The sequence below is a fragment of the Schistocerca americana genome, chromosome X, assembly GCF_021461395.2.
Source record: "Schistocerca americana isolate TAMUIC-IGC-003095 chromosome X, iqSchAmer2.1, whole genome shotgun sequence".
Classification (NCBI taxonomy): domain Eukaryota; kingdom Metazoa; phylum Arthropoda; class Insecta; order Orthoptera; family Acrididae; genus Schistocerca; species Schistocerca americana.
In genome coordinates this window covers 803,504,385-803,522,613 of record NC_060130.1, presented here as the reverse complement: position 1 = coordinate 803,522,613, position 18,229 = coordinate 803,504,385, and the positions used below count along the sequence as shown (strand labels likewise).

The following is an 18,229-nucleotide window of genomic DNA, read 5'->3' as shown; positions in this document are numbered from 1 at the left end:
GACGATAGCCGTTGAAACCTGTGCTGATATTCAGTGTCACTTCAGAATCGCTCGGCTATTTTCAGAACAGACTGTGGAGGCAGTGCAATAATCGATTCTTTGCGATTGTTTCAGTTTTCCGCTGTTGGTTTACAACATCTCTGCTGTCGGTATCTGATGTTATTTGGTCATGTAAAGTTAACATTCAGCTGTACGAGGTGTACTTCTGGTGATGTTATTGCACGGAATTTGCAATTTAAAATCTCTAAACGAAAAGTACATTTTCGAGAAGAATATATTGATGCGTTTCCAAGTATTAAACTTGGAAGAAACGAACATGAGGCTATTTGCAAAGTGTGTGGGTAAGTACATTGTAGGTACGCAACAGAAAACAATGCCTATCATCTTTATAATCACCGAATTTTGTCCTTTATTTTTGTCCTTGGGTTATGGCAACCCTACTTGGAGACAAAACCTGCGTGATTGTTATGATTAAGACTGTAAGGTGTCAGGCACAGCTGGCCGGGGTGGCCGAGCGGTTCTAGGCGCTACAGTCCGGAACCGCGCGACCGCTACGGTCGCAGGTTCGAATCCTGCCTCGGGCATGGATGTGTGTGATGTCCTTAGGTTAATTAGGTTTAAGTAGTTCTAAGCTCTAGGGGACTGATGACCTCAGCAGTTAAGTCCCATAGTGCTCAGAGCCATTTTTTTTTTTTTTTTTGGTCAGGCAAATCCAACACCTTCCATGAAAACCCTGACATGATAAGCAAATCCAGTAGTATGTCACGTAAGTCCGAATAAATCGTGACATTAAGTTAACCAAAGTAATACGAGTAACGAGTGAGCAAATGGAATACCACAGACTAACACAAGAATGCCTAAATGCATGTCATACCTTCCCACCGTGAGACAGACGCAGTTCCGAGGGGAGAAACGAGAACAGAAGCCGAGAGCAGAACCGTGTTAAGCTGGGAGGCCCTACGATAAGGAACGGACACCCACGTTGCCAGCTAACCGCTAGGACCACACCCCAACCGCAAGTTTTAGCCTGAGACTTTTTCGCGTCTCTATTACGTCAGGACCACCCCCAGCCCATGTTAAAAGCTAGAGCCCTCCAGAAGAACAGTATAGATCTTACGATAACACAAAAAGGGCCACACCACCCGTAAGTTTTAGCGTGAGACTTTTTCGCGTCTCTGTTACGTCAGGACCACCCCCCAGCCCATGTTAAAGGATAGAGCCCTCCAGAAGAACAGTATAGATCTTACGATAACACTAAAAAGGACCACACCAGCTGCAAGTTTTAGCGTGAGACTTTTTCGTGTCTCTGTTACGTTTCAAACTTTAAAAACATTGCCCCACCACGAAAAGTATAATGTTTCTCATTGGATAGGCAGAATTTTTGTAGGTGGAGCTTAAGGTTAACACTGAGACCCTGATTGGTCAGATGAAAACACAGCCAGATAGTTTTTTTTTTAAACCAACTTCGGTAAATTGTAGTAAGGAGAGTTGCTTCCGAGACGGCGAGGTGAGCGGAGGTGTGCTGCCCGCCGCCCCCTGACGAACACCGACAAGGTAATGAACGCACGCGATGCCGCATAACAGCGCATAAAGCTTCACTCAGAACTGCAGAAGTCTCGTCTGTTACACTCTCTTTTTGCGTAATACTAGTGTCGATCGTCAATTAAAGCTCATGGTGTTCACATTTGCCACTTTAAGTAAAAATCTGAAACGCGATAATTTTTCTGTTATATAGTTATTGTGAAGCCACATCAGCCACTGTAATGTACAACAAGTTAGATAAGTAATTAAAGATAATTGAGGGTCACTGTAGACCATTTTGATAGTTTTCTCTCTTGTGAAACTTAATTAAAACTAGATTATAGATGTGATATGGCATAGGTCATCCTTCGATCCATTTTAGAACTTGGAAACCCATTCAGGGAATATTCGTTCACATTTTTGTTGAACGCAGTTGGTTTTTATCGTCCTATATTAAAACATTTCCTTTTATCAATAGTGCAATTTATAAACAATGTTTTGTGAGTAGAATAAAATTTCCAATGGTAAACTTAACTGCTTTTTCGACGTTATTTTACCAGCTAACTAAAAATAGGAAAACCTTGAACCCCTTCCACTAAATTTAGTTAGTATTAAGATTCTTTTACAGGGACTGGAGCTGGCGCTGAAACCATTAAGTATTTGGTTATATCATCATTCTGAACTTTACATGTTATGTGTGGTCTGGCGTCTCCTTACCAGCAACAGGTCCCAGGTTCAAACTAGTCAATTCCCTAAAAAACACGCTCAGAGCGTCGTTGCGCGAAAGTGGTAGGGAGACACGGTATAGAACAAACAGACACCACGCAGAATGTTAGAAGACGTTTACTAATAACCTCACTTTTTAACACACTGAATTCATAATACATTGTTTAGGAAGCTGCACTAATGAAGATGAGGATGTAATTACTGCTTTCTGAAATTTTTCTTCATAGTTTCGTAAGCAATCGTACGTGACTTTCTTTTAAATTCATGGCAAAAGTTTACAGAACTCCTTATGACGAGAAAGAGGTCACTCACGCACACCACGACTAGTGCTCTCATCACATGTTTCATCCTGTTAATTACTTTGATTTCAATAGTGACTTCGTCAATAGGATTAACTAACTTATCATGTAGTTGCACCTACTTTATTTTGTATACAGGTTTAAGCTACATTCTTCAGACTCCTTCGTAGGTCATAGGTTTAAAGAGAACAAAAGTCTTCCATCATATTTCATTTTTTATTTGTATCTAGTAAAGAAATTTAGAAACACATAATCTGTGACTGTACCAAAATACTGATATTAAAGACCTTACAAACATAAATAATGTATAAGGAGTAGTCAAATGAAAACCGAACAACCACCACAATGGGACCATGAAATGGTTCCACTTAAAAGTAATCACAACACGCTTTGAAACATTTATTCCGTTGGGAGACGAGCGGATCAATTCCTGGCGGTTGGCAGCCGACTGATTCACAACAGCATCCACTCTTGCACTTCCTAATCCGACAGCAACCGACTCCCACACATATCTTTCTTCAGGTCGGCAACGGTGTGAAAATCACACGGTGAAATATCCTGGCTGTGTTTTCCAATCAAATTGCCGAAGCATAGCCTTCGTCCGAGTGACGGTGTGGAGGCGATATCGTGCAAAAGGATGCTTTCTCTGCTCGTCGAGTAATCAATGCGCAGTGTTATGAAGACAATTTGCAGAAACTGCGGCACGCCATAAATTCAAAACGCCTAGGGATTCTGTCGGACGCAACCATCCTGTTGTACGATAACGCCCGCCCCCACATTGCCCATCGGACGAAGGCCACGCTTCAGCGATTTAGTTGGAAACACTGCAACATGCTCCGCACAGCACCGGATCTTTCACGGTGTGATTTTCCACATCCATGGGGACCTGAAGAAAGACATGTGTAGGCACCAGTTTCAGTCGTACGAGGAAGTGGAAGAGTGGGAGCGGTTGTGGACCAGTCAGTGACCTACCTTGTTCAACGAAACAGGAATCTGGTACTTTATAGAAGACATCATATTTACGCCAGTGACTGTAACACTTTCTTTATTTCACGATTGAAATTTGGCCTTAGGCAGTTTCGTCCCATAAGATCTTACCACAAATTTCCAAGTTTAGGCACTTGCTGCAACACTCCCCCCCCCCCCCCTCCCTCATTACATCTATAATTTGATGCTTACATTCCCAGTGGGATAAATATGTAAGCGCGTGTGATCATTACTTTTGAATTGGACCATTGCATGGTACCATTGCGGCGGGGGTTCGTTTTTCACTTGACTGCCCCACTTGTTACTTTACTGATTCTTAAAAAAGAAAAAAAATGTGTATAAATTTAAGAAATTTACTTGAAAGCGGTCCATGAATTTGTAATATAAGTAATTGTAGAGTCTATATATATTTTGTACTTTACTACATACTGTGTAACGTGAGTGCATAATTAAATATCGCTTGGAATATAGTTGCGAGGGGCGACAGTAGGTTATATTACATTGGTGAGGAACGGACTCTCAGTCTTATATGGGGTTCATGTTCTAAGAACCCGTAGCAGATTATTATTGATACCTTCCGAATCTGATGAACTAAATGTCGAATTCGTGCTAATACCCATAAAAAATGTAACTCGTTGTGCAACGTAAGTCCTGCTATTTTAGCTACAAGTCCATTCAGTAGTTAATCTTGTAATGTTTGCTTTACTTCTTAAAGATATTCATGTGTCAAATGGTTCTAGATACAGCTGAAGTTTCTTATTCATGTGTACTTTTATAATTTTACTCTTGAGCGTTATTGTAGCATGTATGTCTTTAGAGTCAATATGGTTCAACAATTCAAGCTGTGATGTAATTTCAGTGCAAACTCCACATTAAAGAGACATTTCTAAGTATCATCGATGGACTGAACAGAATTCGGACCCAACTACTCGGAATATGAGTGTAGTGGTTAAGACACTACATCACTAATACACCACGTACAGGTTGTTTTTCTTCCTTTTCTTCTTATTTTCGTAGATCGTAGAAGACGCAAGAACTTTCCGATGTACTTGTAAAATTGCAAAGTCAATTAAATGCTGAAAGTATGAAGGCTTTAAGGACACACAAATTCAGTTCAAGACGATAGAGAATTATTCAGACATTCAGCTCACCATCCTCAAAATACACTTACATGTTTTGGATGGATAATATCTTCATTGTTTATATTCCAATCAGTGTTATCAGATCATCTCGGTTAAGAAATTCTTTAATTTTCATTACCGGTTAGATTCACTGAACATCCTCAGGTGCCGGATTTCAACATCATTAGCATATTTTGACATGTTTTGTAATGAGCAAGATTCAGAAAACCTATGCTGTCTTTCTGATTGAGGTTGTCTAATTATTTTTTGGACCCCTAGCTATTTTCTGTATCACTCGCGCCAGTTTGAACTGTGACACAAAGCTCGTTTATTTTAGTGGTAAATATCTTCCCACTCTTTGTTAAGACTTACAGAATTCAAACATTTTGACAAGGTGAAATGGAACTGAAATATGTATAAATTAACAACAGCAATTCCAGTGTAAAAATTGGTACTGATGTGTATTTATTACTCGTAACGGAAAGGCTAAAGTTGCTCTCCTACGATTATATATTCAGACTCCAGTCACAATAATCTTACTTTAACCAACAAATTTTTGATATAGCCTTTGTTAATACCCCGATGATACATTTTTTGTCCTGTCTCCACATGTGACTACTGGAGACGGTTTCTGCTAAGTCACTAATATCTTGAACTGCTTGCATTACTACAACAGTAGTTACATTAGATACAGAAAGCTATTTTTCAGCCTCTGTTTTACCGGACAGCCTCTGAAAATCACTTTTTTTAAAAGGTCTGTCATATACTGAACAACGGAGGCAAAATGAGGTGTACATTAAAATTTTTACATAGAGCAATGTTTGTGGTAGGAAACTTTGAGTATTATTCTGATCATGGTTTCAAGGAAATTAGAGCAGTATAGCACTGAAAATACCCATTACCACAAATGTGCAAGAATTATTAATTCAAAGGCAACACACCTGCCAGGGATGGCTTCCAAAGTTCGTGTTGTGTCCACCGACAATCCTGTTGCTCCGTGTGTACAGCTCTCCACAACCTGTAAAATACAGTTTTTGCTGTTCTTGAATCGATTCATTTGGACAATCTGAAGGTGTTATTCAACGCAGAAAAGTGACGGAGCATGCTGTGCCGTCTTTTGCTTTAGTTACAGCCAATGTAGCTAAAAACAGCAGGATGTGCAGATATGAAAGAAAATCTTGATGCCATGCACATACAACATTTAATGACGGAATGAACCAGAAGCAGAGGTAAAATACAGTGTATAACACCAACGTGCAAATACTGTAAGATATGCAGAGCTATTCCAAGCACCAAATTTGAATTGTATCGCAGAATTTTTCTGAGTACAATCATAGACGCTTTCATTTCATTTATAACCCATATCCTTATGATAAAGAGCACATTATGCTCTAGTTTTCACGAATCTCCTTCATGCGCTCTTCGCGTAATATATAATTATTATTACTCCTTGCACCAAACTTCTAAACCAGTCGCTTATATGCAGCAAACGAATATTCCGGTTCTTGTGTTCGTTATCTAAGGCGTCCTAGTTAATTTTTATTCTTTTGTATTGCAGATAAAAACCTGCTTTTAAACTGCTTATTTAGAACATGTAAGGCTTTAAAAAAAATTTTATATGACGAATTTTTCTATTCGTTTTGTCATTCCTCTTGTTTGAGCCACTAGTAAATAATTTTCCTTGTTACGAAATTTTGATAAAAAAATTTGGAAATGGGAACTGTCATAAGATGCTAGCTGTTACTTCTTTTCCTTTCAACTAATAATGCCGCGACGGGTAGCCGTGCGGTCTCAGGCGCCTTGTCATGGTTCGCGCGGTTGCCCTCGTCGGAGGTTCGACTCCTCCCTCAGGCATGGGTGTGTGTGTTTTCCTTACGTAAGTTAATTTGGGTTAGATTAAGTAGTGTGTAAGCCTAGGGTCCGATGACCTCAGCAGTTTGGTCCCCTAGTCCTTGCCACAAATTTCCAAAATTTCAATTAGATAATTATTTAATTTTAAGAAATATCCAGTGGGCTTTTCATACATATTTTATCTCCATTATTGAATCGTATCAAAACTACACTTAAACATGTTTTACTAGCAAAAGTGTTTAAGAGAATGAATATTTGATCCATTTTTCCGATGCTATGTGGAATGAAACATAATTTTTACCTTTCGTATCCAGGATGAGAGAGGGAGGGGAGATGGAGCGAAGAATTTGAGAGCTCTGTAAAGCATTTACGAAGATTTCATTTAGAAAATGCCTTCCTTGCCTGCTACGCACGCAATAATTTAGGAAGAAACATGCAATCTATTGATAGAAGTGTTTTGTTTCTTTATATGTGTACGAACGTCTGAAAGGATAAATTTCTTACTCTCCAAGTCAATTCCGTTTAACAGATAACTACACAGATTTTTCATACCTATAGGAAATCTCAGCATATTAACGTAACTAGGAAATACGATGCGCCCATGACTTATTTTTCACAACTGCACAGCTATTGGGCTAAAATTCATGTACGTTAAATTATGATGATAACTGGAAAGAGAGTAAAGAAGATTAAGGGTTTAATGTTCGTCGACTACGATTTGTTAGATGTGTAGCCGAAAATCGGATAGGGAACGATGGCGTAGGTCTTTGGTCATTTTCATTTTGGGAAAACAGGGAAAATCTTAATTCCGAATGTTGAAAGGATCTTTGAAACCCACTCTTCCCAAATATGAGTCCGCTGCGTTAACAACTGGACCACCTCATCCGGTAAGTGAAATTAAAATTAGACTTTTCAAACTCGACGATTCTGGTATGGATACACCAACTAAAGCTGCAGATGACGACAAATGCCAAATATATAGACAGCTGCATAATCAACTAATGTTACTGGCTCTGGTTTTCGATATCAAATTCTTCCTGTTCTCTTCCATTTATGCCCCGCAAAGCGAAGTAATACAAGACTCGTCTCAGGAGTAGTGGAATTCACTACGCGTCTGACTACCCTGATGTTAGTTTACCATAGGCTTTCTAAATCAGTTCGGCGAAGGCAAGGATAATTATGTCAACTTACCCTTGTCCAGTACGAGCTTGTTTTCTTTCTTTTTTTTCTAATGACTTAAACGTCAATAGGACCCTTCAATGATGAGGAAGCAATCAAATTATAACTGTGTGGAGTACGTATTTGCCACTCGGGGTAGCCGCGTGGTCTGTGGCACCTTGTTACGGTCCGCATGCCGCGTGGCTCGCCCAGTCGGAGGTTCGAGTCATCCCTCGGGCATGGGTGTGTGTGTTGTCTTTATCGTAAGTTAGTTTACGTTAGATTAAGTAGTATGTAAGTTTAGGGACCGATGACCTCAGCAGTTTCGTCCCATAAGATCTTACCACAAATTTCCAAGTTTAGGCGCTTACTGCAACACTCCCCCCCCCCCCCCACCCTCCCTCATTACATCTATAATTTGATGCTTACAGTCCTAGTTTCCATTTTAACACAGACTTCAAGGATTCGATGAAAGCTGATTCAGTCAAACGATTAGGCGATTAGGAAGAAATGCAGCATTGGATCTATACTCGGGAGTAATCTATACCCCTATATCCTGATTTACGTTCTCCGTAGTGTTCCTAAATCACCTCATAGGATTATAGATGATTTCTTCAATAAGGCCGAGGCCGATTCCTTTAGAAAACCATGAACAGCTGGCTAATGTTCCGTCGTTAATGAGAATGATGTCAAGAAAACACAAAAACTTAAATAAAATGTTTCCAGGTATGTGACAGCGTCATCACGTTGTTTATAAAACTGTTGCAAGTGGCCACTATCAGCGTCATTTATTTGTTGCCACTAATAAATCTCCCTGATGAATACCACTTCAAGAGTGTCTTGAACGTTTGTTCAGTAAATAAATTACGCTCATGTATGTTATTTCAACAGTATCTGAAACGTTGGTCAGTAAATAAACCACTTTGGTGAAGATCATTTCAATAGTGTCTGAAGTGTGGTCAGAAACTCTGATGAAGGCGACGCCAATAGTAACTGAAACGTTGGTCAGTAAATAATTCACCCTGACGAATGTCACTTCAACAGTATCTCAGACGTTGGACAGTAACAAATCACCATGATGAAAGTCGCGTCAACAGTATCTGGTACTTTATAAAAGACATATTTACGGCAGTGACTGTAACACTTTCTTTATTTCACGATTGAAATTTCGGCCTTAGGCCATTATCAAGTGAAGCTGAAAAATACAGAATGTTTTTAAATTATTTGACAAAATCGTTATCTATCTTGATACTCTGCCGATTATACAGGATAAAAATGCAAATGAGTAAGCATGTTACTTACATGTTATGGCTATTAAGCCATGTCAACCTAAAATGAGCTGACACATTTATATGTCGCTGTCATTACTATTAAATACATTGGTGACGCTGTTACATAGTGCGAGCACACATATCCATATGGCATACAACAACATAGTCTGTGGAAACTCATGTTCGTTGGCCCATCACGAAAATGCTCATGCACTAAACTGCAGCAGCAGATTACTGTTTACAGGCTTCTGGTAGCCGTTTTGGCGCGTAATGGGATTACAGATATTGTTTTTCTCTGTGTGGATACACAACGATTTTGTGAAATAATTTAAAAACATTCTGTATTTTTCAGCTTCACTTGATAATGGCCTAAGGCCGAAATTGCAATCGTGAAATAAAGAAAGTGTTACAGTTACTGGCGTAAATATGATGTCTTTTATAAAGTTCTACATGACTGTGAATCCCAGGTATAAAAAGTTAAGTATCTGGAACGTTGGTCAATAAGTAAATCACTCTGACGAATGCCTCTCCATCAGTGCCTGAAGCGTTGGTCATTAAATAAATCACCTTGCATGAAGACCACTTTGACAGTATCTGAAACGTTGGGTAGTAAATACCGGGTGATCAAAAAGTCAGTATAAATTTGAAAACTGAATAAATCTCGGAATAATGTACATAGAGAGGTACAAATTGACACACATGCTGCAGTTGTGGGCGTTGACAGACCGTCGGAGCGTGTAATGAGCTTCGTCGGTCCACAACATGTTACTCAACCAATCGTCATCTTCCGCCATCTTTTGAAACGCCCACACCGCAAATGCCCTCCGCTTCACTAAATCGCCACCTAACAGTTCACAACGCCGATGGATTTTGTACGTATAGCGTCGGAGGGTACGCCTCAGTGCCAACCAAACAGTAGTGTATGGAATGCCGGTGCAACGTGCGACTGCACGAGCGCTGACTTCCCCGTGCATAGACGAACCCGCAATAGTCTCCATTTCTTCCTGAGCTGTCTCAGCAGCATTACGCCTTGTGCTCAGTCGGCCACTACGCGGTCTATCGTCTAAACAACCCGTGGCTTCGAACTTCGAAATTATTCTCGCCACAGCTCTATTTGTCAACGGACCTTTACCCGTTCGAATCCCCTTCCAATGGCGATAGGATCGTAACGCTGAACTAGAACATTCCCCATTCTGATAATACAGCTTCACTAAAAGCGCCTTTTCAGGTAACGTCAACATGCTGCGACTGCTGGCGCATCTGATTCTCACCGAGCGAGGTGGCGCAGTGGTTAGACACTGGACTCGCATTCGGGAGGACGACGGTTCAATCCCGCGTCCGGCCATCCTGATTTAGGCTTTCCGTGATTTCCCTAAATCGCTCCAGGCAAATGCCGGGATGGTTCCTTTCAAAGGGCACGGCCGATTTCCTTCCCCGTCCTTCCCTATTCCGATGAGACCGATGACCTCGCTGTCTGGTCTCCTTCCCCAAAAACAACCAACCAACCATCTGATTCTCTCTCATTACAGCTCCTTTTATACACGATTGTCATGCGCAGCCACTGACGTTTTGCTGTCCAGCGCCATCTGTCGGACATTTTGTGAACTTTGTTGTCTTTTTTTTTTTTTTTTTTTTTTGTTCTAATAAAACCCCATGTCATTCCAAGCATGTATGTCAGTTTTTACCTCTCTATCTACATTATTCCGTGGTTTATTAAGTTTTCAAATTTATACTGACTCTTTGATCACCCGGTAAATCTCCCTGATGAATGTCACCTGCAGCATTAGCCGAAACGTAGGCTTTATAAACAATGTGACGATGTAGTCACATACTTAGAAACATGACAAAGGGTATCAGAAACATATGCTGGGACAATACGCTGAACTACACATGCGTAATAGATCAGAAGTGAATATGGAAACGTATTTTGTTGGTCACCCCCAAAGTGGAAACCTAATAGTGTGAACTTAGGAAGGAGTGACATGAGAGCAGATAAGGAGTACTCCGTGCAATGAGAAGCCATCGACTGTATTTGCCTACAGCATGCGAGAAGCGATAGTTTGAAACAGACTTTCTACGCCTGGTGTGCTTCTACTGTGAAATTACGAACTACGTGTGGGAAAGAGTGCAGCTACAGAAGAGACGGAGTGAAGAGCAGGGGCGGTGCGTACCGCGAGAGTCGGGGTCCGGCGGCGGTCTGTGGCTGAGGCTGTGCTGGTCTGGAGCGGGCCGCACCACGATCTCGGGCCGAGGCGTCACCAAGGCCTCGATTATGCCTATCCCCTGACCCGGCTTGTGAGCGTAACCCGGCGGGTTCTCGTAGCTGTAACTGTAGTGTGGCCGCGTGTACGGGGGGAAACTTCCGTAAGGCGGCTTCCCGGCGTCGTGATAGGACAGGTGATGGTCCAGCGGGCCGTGGTCGGACGTCTGGTACGGGGGCCGGCCGGGTTCTGGCGGCCTGTAGTACGAGGTGCCCGGCCTGGCGGTAGTGCTTTGGTAGCCGTGCCCGTGAGGCTTGCTCGCAGACCAGTAGTCGATGTGGTTGTTAGTCGGGTAAGTGTAGTAGACGTGCGGCCGCCGTTTTGGCGGCGAGGCGTGGAATCCGCCGGTGTGGAAGTTGGAGCTCGTATCCTGGTCGTCGACGAGCGAGTGAGCGTGGCTCGGTCGGTGCTGACTCACGAACTCCACAGCTGCGTGTACGAGCCAGTTTAATTGCGACAGAAAACGAAGAAGTACAAGAGAATAATGGCTTCAAGGGGCAGAGTTTCTGCAGCGAGTGATAAAACCGTCCAAATCACCCAGAACGCCAGAGATATTATTCAGGACCTATTTGCTTGAAAGAAACTGCACTGTATCACCTTACGTTAACACTTGTTGGGAAGAATACAACTCTCTACTCGGTGATTCTCAGTTACGACCGTAGTGGTCGTAAGTATGGCAAAAAATGAGACCAATAATTTTAGTTATCTCTATTGTGCCCCAGTACTGTGCAGTTATACCGTGTAATATTGCTAAAGGGGAAGAAACTGCAGGAAATGATGCCTGAGACGATCAGGCGCACACAGGATCATATGGACATAAGGCCAGAAATTTGTTCTAAGGAAGGTATGCCCATGTGAAGGTGGAAATAAAAGATCTTTCACAGTCACTCCGGAATCACTACCAGAAAGGTGGTCCGCCAACATAGGTAAGCCAGACGACCATTGTGAACATTACCAACGATAACTGCCACTATCCGGATCACTTGCAAGGCGTGAAAATCTTACTACCTTCAGATTAGCCTCTGTTGCAACGGTTTCGTTGCTGATTCGTCGCACAGGCCACCACGGTGCTGTCATTTATGTCATTCATCCTATTCACTGAAGAGGCGGAGGTTCGAGTCCTCCCTCGGGCATGGGTGTGTGTGTTTTTCCTTAGGATAATTTAGGTTAAGTAGTGTGTAAGCTTAGAGACTGATGACCTTAGCAGTTAAGTCCCATAAGATTTCACACACATTTGAACATTTTTGAACAGAAGAGGCTACCTCTAAGAGGGATGGTAAGTCAACTACACAACACTCGCTTGTGGAGACTGGTTTCGACGGAAGAACGAGGTTCCATGTCAGAGTTGGTTCCTCACGACGGAACCACGAGTCTGGACAGTCGCTACCTGACACAGAAACGAATGGGACGCCCTCTCAAGAGTTTCCATATGGTACTGCTGCCAGAAGATTACTTACGTCACAGCGCAGCGCCGCTCACCCCACACTCTACCCCATCGCCGAGGGCGACAGCACCGTCTTAATCAGACCCAGCAGCGCAAGTTGCAGTAGAAGGCAGAACTGTACATCGAAGTTTAGAGTCAATTTTACGCGGGATGTTCGGAAAGTGAGGAACGATTGGACGCGAAATGGAAACCAGACTGAAAATCTAAACTTTTTCATTTTGCAACAACTAGCTACACCTTCCAGCTACTTCTCTACATAGTTTTTGCTCCAGACTTAGACATCTGTTGTAGCGTTGTATGAATTTCACAATACCCTCATCATAGAAGGCAGCGTCCTGTGCTCGCCGACAATTTTTAAGCTGGACTGCAGCTCTTTATCTGTGGCAAAATGTTGTGTTCATAGCCAGCAGTTTAAGTGAGCAGAGATGGAAATCTGATTGAGCCAAGTGCGGGCTGTATGGTGGGTGATCAAACACTTCCCACCGAAAATGCTGCAGGGGCGTCCTCATTGCCACCGCAATGTGTGGCCGAGAACTCTCATGAGAAAGGAAGCGCATGACAGTTACGTTACGTGGGGTTGCATGAAATCAGGCGAAATCTCCCGGCCACCACTCATACTCGGCGGGAGACGTATCTCCAAACGACTAGTACCACCCTCTGGTCTCTAGTAGCTTGCAACTGATGCACCAGTGCCACTTTACTGAGGTCCCCGCACCCTCACACTGACAATACGACTGGGAATTGCATTGCGATTGCATACTACAGGCTCCCTGCCGACGTATCTCCAAGAGACTAATACTGTGCTCATGTCTCTAGTACGTTGTAACTGATGCACCGCTGTCTCTTTACTGCAGTCAATGCACTCTCACACTGACGATGCATAACAGAAATTGCTTCACGATTGCATACTCCAGGCTTTCTAGGTATATTTACACGATCACTGTGCCCCCAAAACTGAGAAGAGATACATCGCGCTATTTACAGGCATACTAGAGACACTGCCCAACACGTCTGTGCAAGGTTTCATAGTATTCTTACTGTGATTTTCAGTTCGCTATTATCGTTCGTTACTTTTCGCATAGCCCTTGTACATTGAGATGCATCATTCTGTATTGTATCAAGTGATAAGTTATAGTGTGTAGTGACAGGAAAAAAAAACATGGACATTCCTGTGAACATAAATTGATTCCAAATTAAGTTTTTCAGATTGTTCAAGTTTTAATAAAGTGATTTAATATTTTGTGTGTGTTGTAGTATCTGCTCGACCTCTGCCAGAAGTAAATATACGCTTGCCAGGATCCACTACAGTACCGACGTGAATGTCTCAAATGTCTTTTTGTCCAGCACCGCAGAGATGCCCCGTGGTATGGTGGCAGCAAACCATCAGCACTGGTTGAGCTTCAGCGTGTGGGTGGGAATTATTGGCGAACGCCTCAGGCAATCAGTCATCCTTCCACAACGTCTCATAGACAACGCGTATCTACACTTCCTGTGGGCGACCCCGCCTCCCCTGCTGGAAGACATGCCTTTGGTGGTATGAAGGGTAATGTGGCTACGTCATGATGGTGCTCCAACACGCTGCCTCCTTGTGTGTGGAGCTAAAACACTATACAGACAGAACACTCCCACTTGCTAGGTGTGTTCTCATGAGAACTTTCAAAAGCTGAAACATATCCTGGCAAACATCTTTTATGTCCACCTTCAAGTGGATGTACCTCGCTTGGAACGCGTTTCCAGACATTTGTTCTTACGATATCTTTTGCCCCTTATCCTGTCATGGATCGTTTCCTGCAGTTTGTTCCCATTTAGTTAAACCACTTTGTATGAGATCTTCATCTCTTAAGTGATGAAAATGACTGGTTTGTTAGATATTCTTAACGAATTTCCAAGACTCATTGTTATCGGAGCAGGTTACTTTGTCTGCCCAGGTGAATTGTCAATTGCCAATTTTCTATAGCGCATGGGATATGTACACACTTTTTATAGCTGAATTATATTTCACTTGGATATGACCGTAGAGATCCATTATTGGAACACTAGCTAATGTGAGTCGTTAATTACTGAAATACCAAAAACACGCCCAGAGGTGCGTCATGTTCAATTACTTCAACTGTTACAGTATTACTGAACATTTAACCACTGATAAGATTGATTTTAAATGACAGTGAGGACACAGTTGATTATTAAACAGATCTACTTTAGATTTCTGACCCATATCATCGTTCACCAGTATTATCTCCATTTCTTTTACAGTTGTTTGGCTACTACAAGTTACCACATAGATACTATAAAATTACCTCAAAAATTGTGATGAGAAACTTATTTTAGGATTTTGATTTTAGTGTTCATGTATGAAAAGTGATCTTCCATTAGATGAAAGTTTAACGTTCATTCATTTTTAAGGATGGGAAATGTGACATCAACTTTATTTTTACGATACTTGGAATTCTTGCGATAATGCTTGCTTTAACTTTTGTGAGAGTGTAACAATAATTAATTACAGTACTGCTGTCACCTTTCAGAATGACGGTCCGTAATGAATTTTGGTTCTGACCGAAAGGAAGAAGTGTTATGCACATAAAGAAAGGAATGTATGGTAGCAACGGAATTTTACTTAAAGTACCATCTCGCTTTCTCTACAAATCCCTTCCGATCTGGACAGAATCTCACTCAGTCATGAACTTTTTCGTCTCTATTACTTTTGGCACTTGAATCTACACACATAAAAAAAAAAAGTTTTGCATCATCTCGGTTCCGAGAGTTCCGGAACCTGTACAGAAAATTGGAATAGAGATCAACATAAACATCATTTCCGCCCTTTTTATTGCTAATGAAAACCTCACATTGCATGTTGTACCACCAACAGCGAGTCCTTCACAGGTGGTGGTCCAGATTGCTGTAAACACCGGTACCTCTGATACCCAGTAGCACGTCCTCTTGCATCGATGCATACCTGTATTCGTCGTGGCATACTATCCACAAGTTTATCAAGGCACTGTTGGTCCAAACTGAACCCACTCCTCAACGGCGATTCGGTGTGGATCCCTCAGAGCGGTTGGTAGGTCACGCCGTCCATAAACAGCCCTTTTCAATCTATCCCAGGCATGTTCGATAAGGTTAATGTCTGGAGAACATGTTGGTCACTCTAGTCAAGCGATGTCGTTATCCTGAAGGAAGTCATTCACAAGATGTGCACGATGGGCGCACGAATTGTCGTCCATGAAAACGAATGCTTCGCCAATATTCTGCCGATATGGTTGCACTATCGGTCGTAGGATGGCATTTACGTATCATACAGCCATTACGGCGCCTTCCATGAACACCAGCGGCGTACGTCGGCCCCACATAATGCCACCCCAAAACAGCAGGTAACCTCCACCTTGCTGCACTTGCTGGACAGTGTGTCTAAGGCATTCAACCTGACCGAGTTGCCTCCAAATACATCTCCGACGATTGTCTGTTTGAAGGCGTATGCGACACTCATCGGTGAAGAGAACGTGATGCCAATCCTGAGCTGCCCATTTGGCATGTTGTTGGGCCCGTCTGTACCGCGCTGCATGGTGTCGTGGTTGCATAGATGGACATCGCCGTGGACGTCGGGAGTGAAACTGCGCGTCATGCAGCCTATTGTGCCCAGTTTGAGTCGTAACACGACGTCCTGTGGCTGCACGAAAAGCAATGTTCAAGATGGTGGCGTTGTTGTCAGGGTTCCTCCGAGCCATAATCCGTAGGTAGCGGTCATTCACTGCAGTAGTAGCCCTTGGGCGACCTGAGCGAGGCATGTCATCGACAGTTCCTGTATCTCTGTACCTCCTCCATATCCGATGGCCGGCCGGAGTGGCCGTGCGGTTCTGGGCGCTACAGTCTGGAGCCGAGCGACCGCTACGGTCGCAGGTTCGAATCCTGCTTCGGGCATGGATGTGTGTGATGTCCTTAGGTTAGTTAGGTTTAATTAGTTCTAAGTTCTAGGCGACTGATGACCTCAGAAGTTAAGTCGCATAGTGCTCAGAGCTATCCATATCCGAACAACATCGCTTTGGTTCACTTCGAGACGTCTGGACACTTCCCTTGTTGACACGAGTCGTGATCTTCCTTTCTGGACTGAAAATAATCGGCTGTCGGACCCCCTCCGTCTAATAGGGCAGCTCATGTATGGTTTTTTACATCTTTGGGCGGGTTTAGTAACATCTCTGAACAGTCAAAGAGACTGTGTCTGTGATACAATATCCACTGTCAACGTGTATCTTCATGAGTCCTGGGAACCCGGGGGATGCAAAACTTTTTTGGATGTGTGTATATGTCGTCCCTAGAATAGGACCTAAACCACAATCGAAAAAACTTCTGACTACATATGTTAGACAAAGGAGAGTACACATGCGCGAGTGTGACGTTTCAATGTAACACTCATTCAAGATGTGACCACCTCCCTTGAGACATATTTTGCTGTCTCTTCCTTAAGAAATTATCAATAATGTAGGCAGTAGAAACACAACTATGTTCTTATGTAAACGTCCGCTAAATAAATAATGAAATATGCACAGTATTAGTCCACTTTTTTCACCGCAGTCAGTCACAGTGTGGAGTAAAATGTCATATTATTATCCACCGCAATAATATTTTATACTTTTAAGTCCTTAAACAAGCTGTACATCTTAGAGTGCCTTCAATATGTCAGAGGTTTGTTTCTACAGGAATGGAGTGAGACCAGAGTGAGACGAAAGTGAAACGGTGATGAGACTGTAGTGAGACTGTAGTGAGACTGGACTGAGACATGAGTGGTTCTGTAGTGTGACTGGAGTGAGACTGGACTGAAACTGAGCTGAGATTTGATTGAGACTGGACTGAGACTGGAGTGAAACTGAACTGAGATTATAGTGAGGTTGAAGTGAGGCTGGAGTGAGACCGAACAGAGACTGCACGGAGACTGGAGCGGGACTGGAGTCAGACTGGACTGATACTTGAATGAGATTGGACTGAGACTTGACTGAGGCTTGGGTGAGACTAGCGGGAGACTGGAATGAGATCGCAGTGAGACTGGAGTGAAACTAGACTGAGAACTGACTGACACTAGAATGAGTCTGGATTAATGTAATGTCATTGAGGACAGTGGATTTCTTATGCAGATTTTGTTCACAGTTTACAGCCACTAAACTGTCATGAAAAAATAGTCAAAACAGAAATTTAATACGTTGTTCTTACTGTCCAATAGTTCTTTGTATGTTAAGCTAAGAAAATGCCACGCACTTCAATAAACTTTGGAGGCAATATGGAACTCTAACCGTTGCTCTAAGGAATAGTCCACAGGATTACTAAGGGGGTAAAAGGGTGGAATATGGACAGCGGCGTACTTACGTGTTTTATGTAGGAATGTTGTCAGCGCTTGCCGTGAAGTATGATGGGAACAAAAGAAAGTGTGTCAACTGTTACACAGGAAATGAGAGAGCAGCAGCCAGACGACATGTTTCGAAGTAATACTTTCGGAAGAAATAGTGAACATTGCTGTAAACGAGTATTATAAATTTAATTGCTCCTTGTTTGAGACGCAGCTATTTAAACTGTGCTATATATGTAAACCAAAAAAGCGTCGTAA

The 18,229-nt window shown here is 42.5% G+C and overlaps 1 protein-coding gene across 1 annotated transcript in view; it reads right to left on the bottom strand.

Annotated features, from left to right (window-relative positions):
* LOC124556330 (serine proteinase stubble) overlaps positions 1–18,229 on the bottom strand; it is a 175,394-nt gene that overhangs the window by 52,395 nt on the left and 104,770 nt on the right. The window contains exon 4 of the mRNA XM_047130300.1: positions 5,596–5,672. Within this exon, the coding sequence (XP_046986256.1) occupies positions 5,596–5,672 (77 nt within the window). The remainder of the gene's footprint in view (positions 1–5,595; positions 5,673–18,229) is intronic.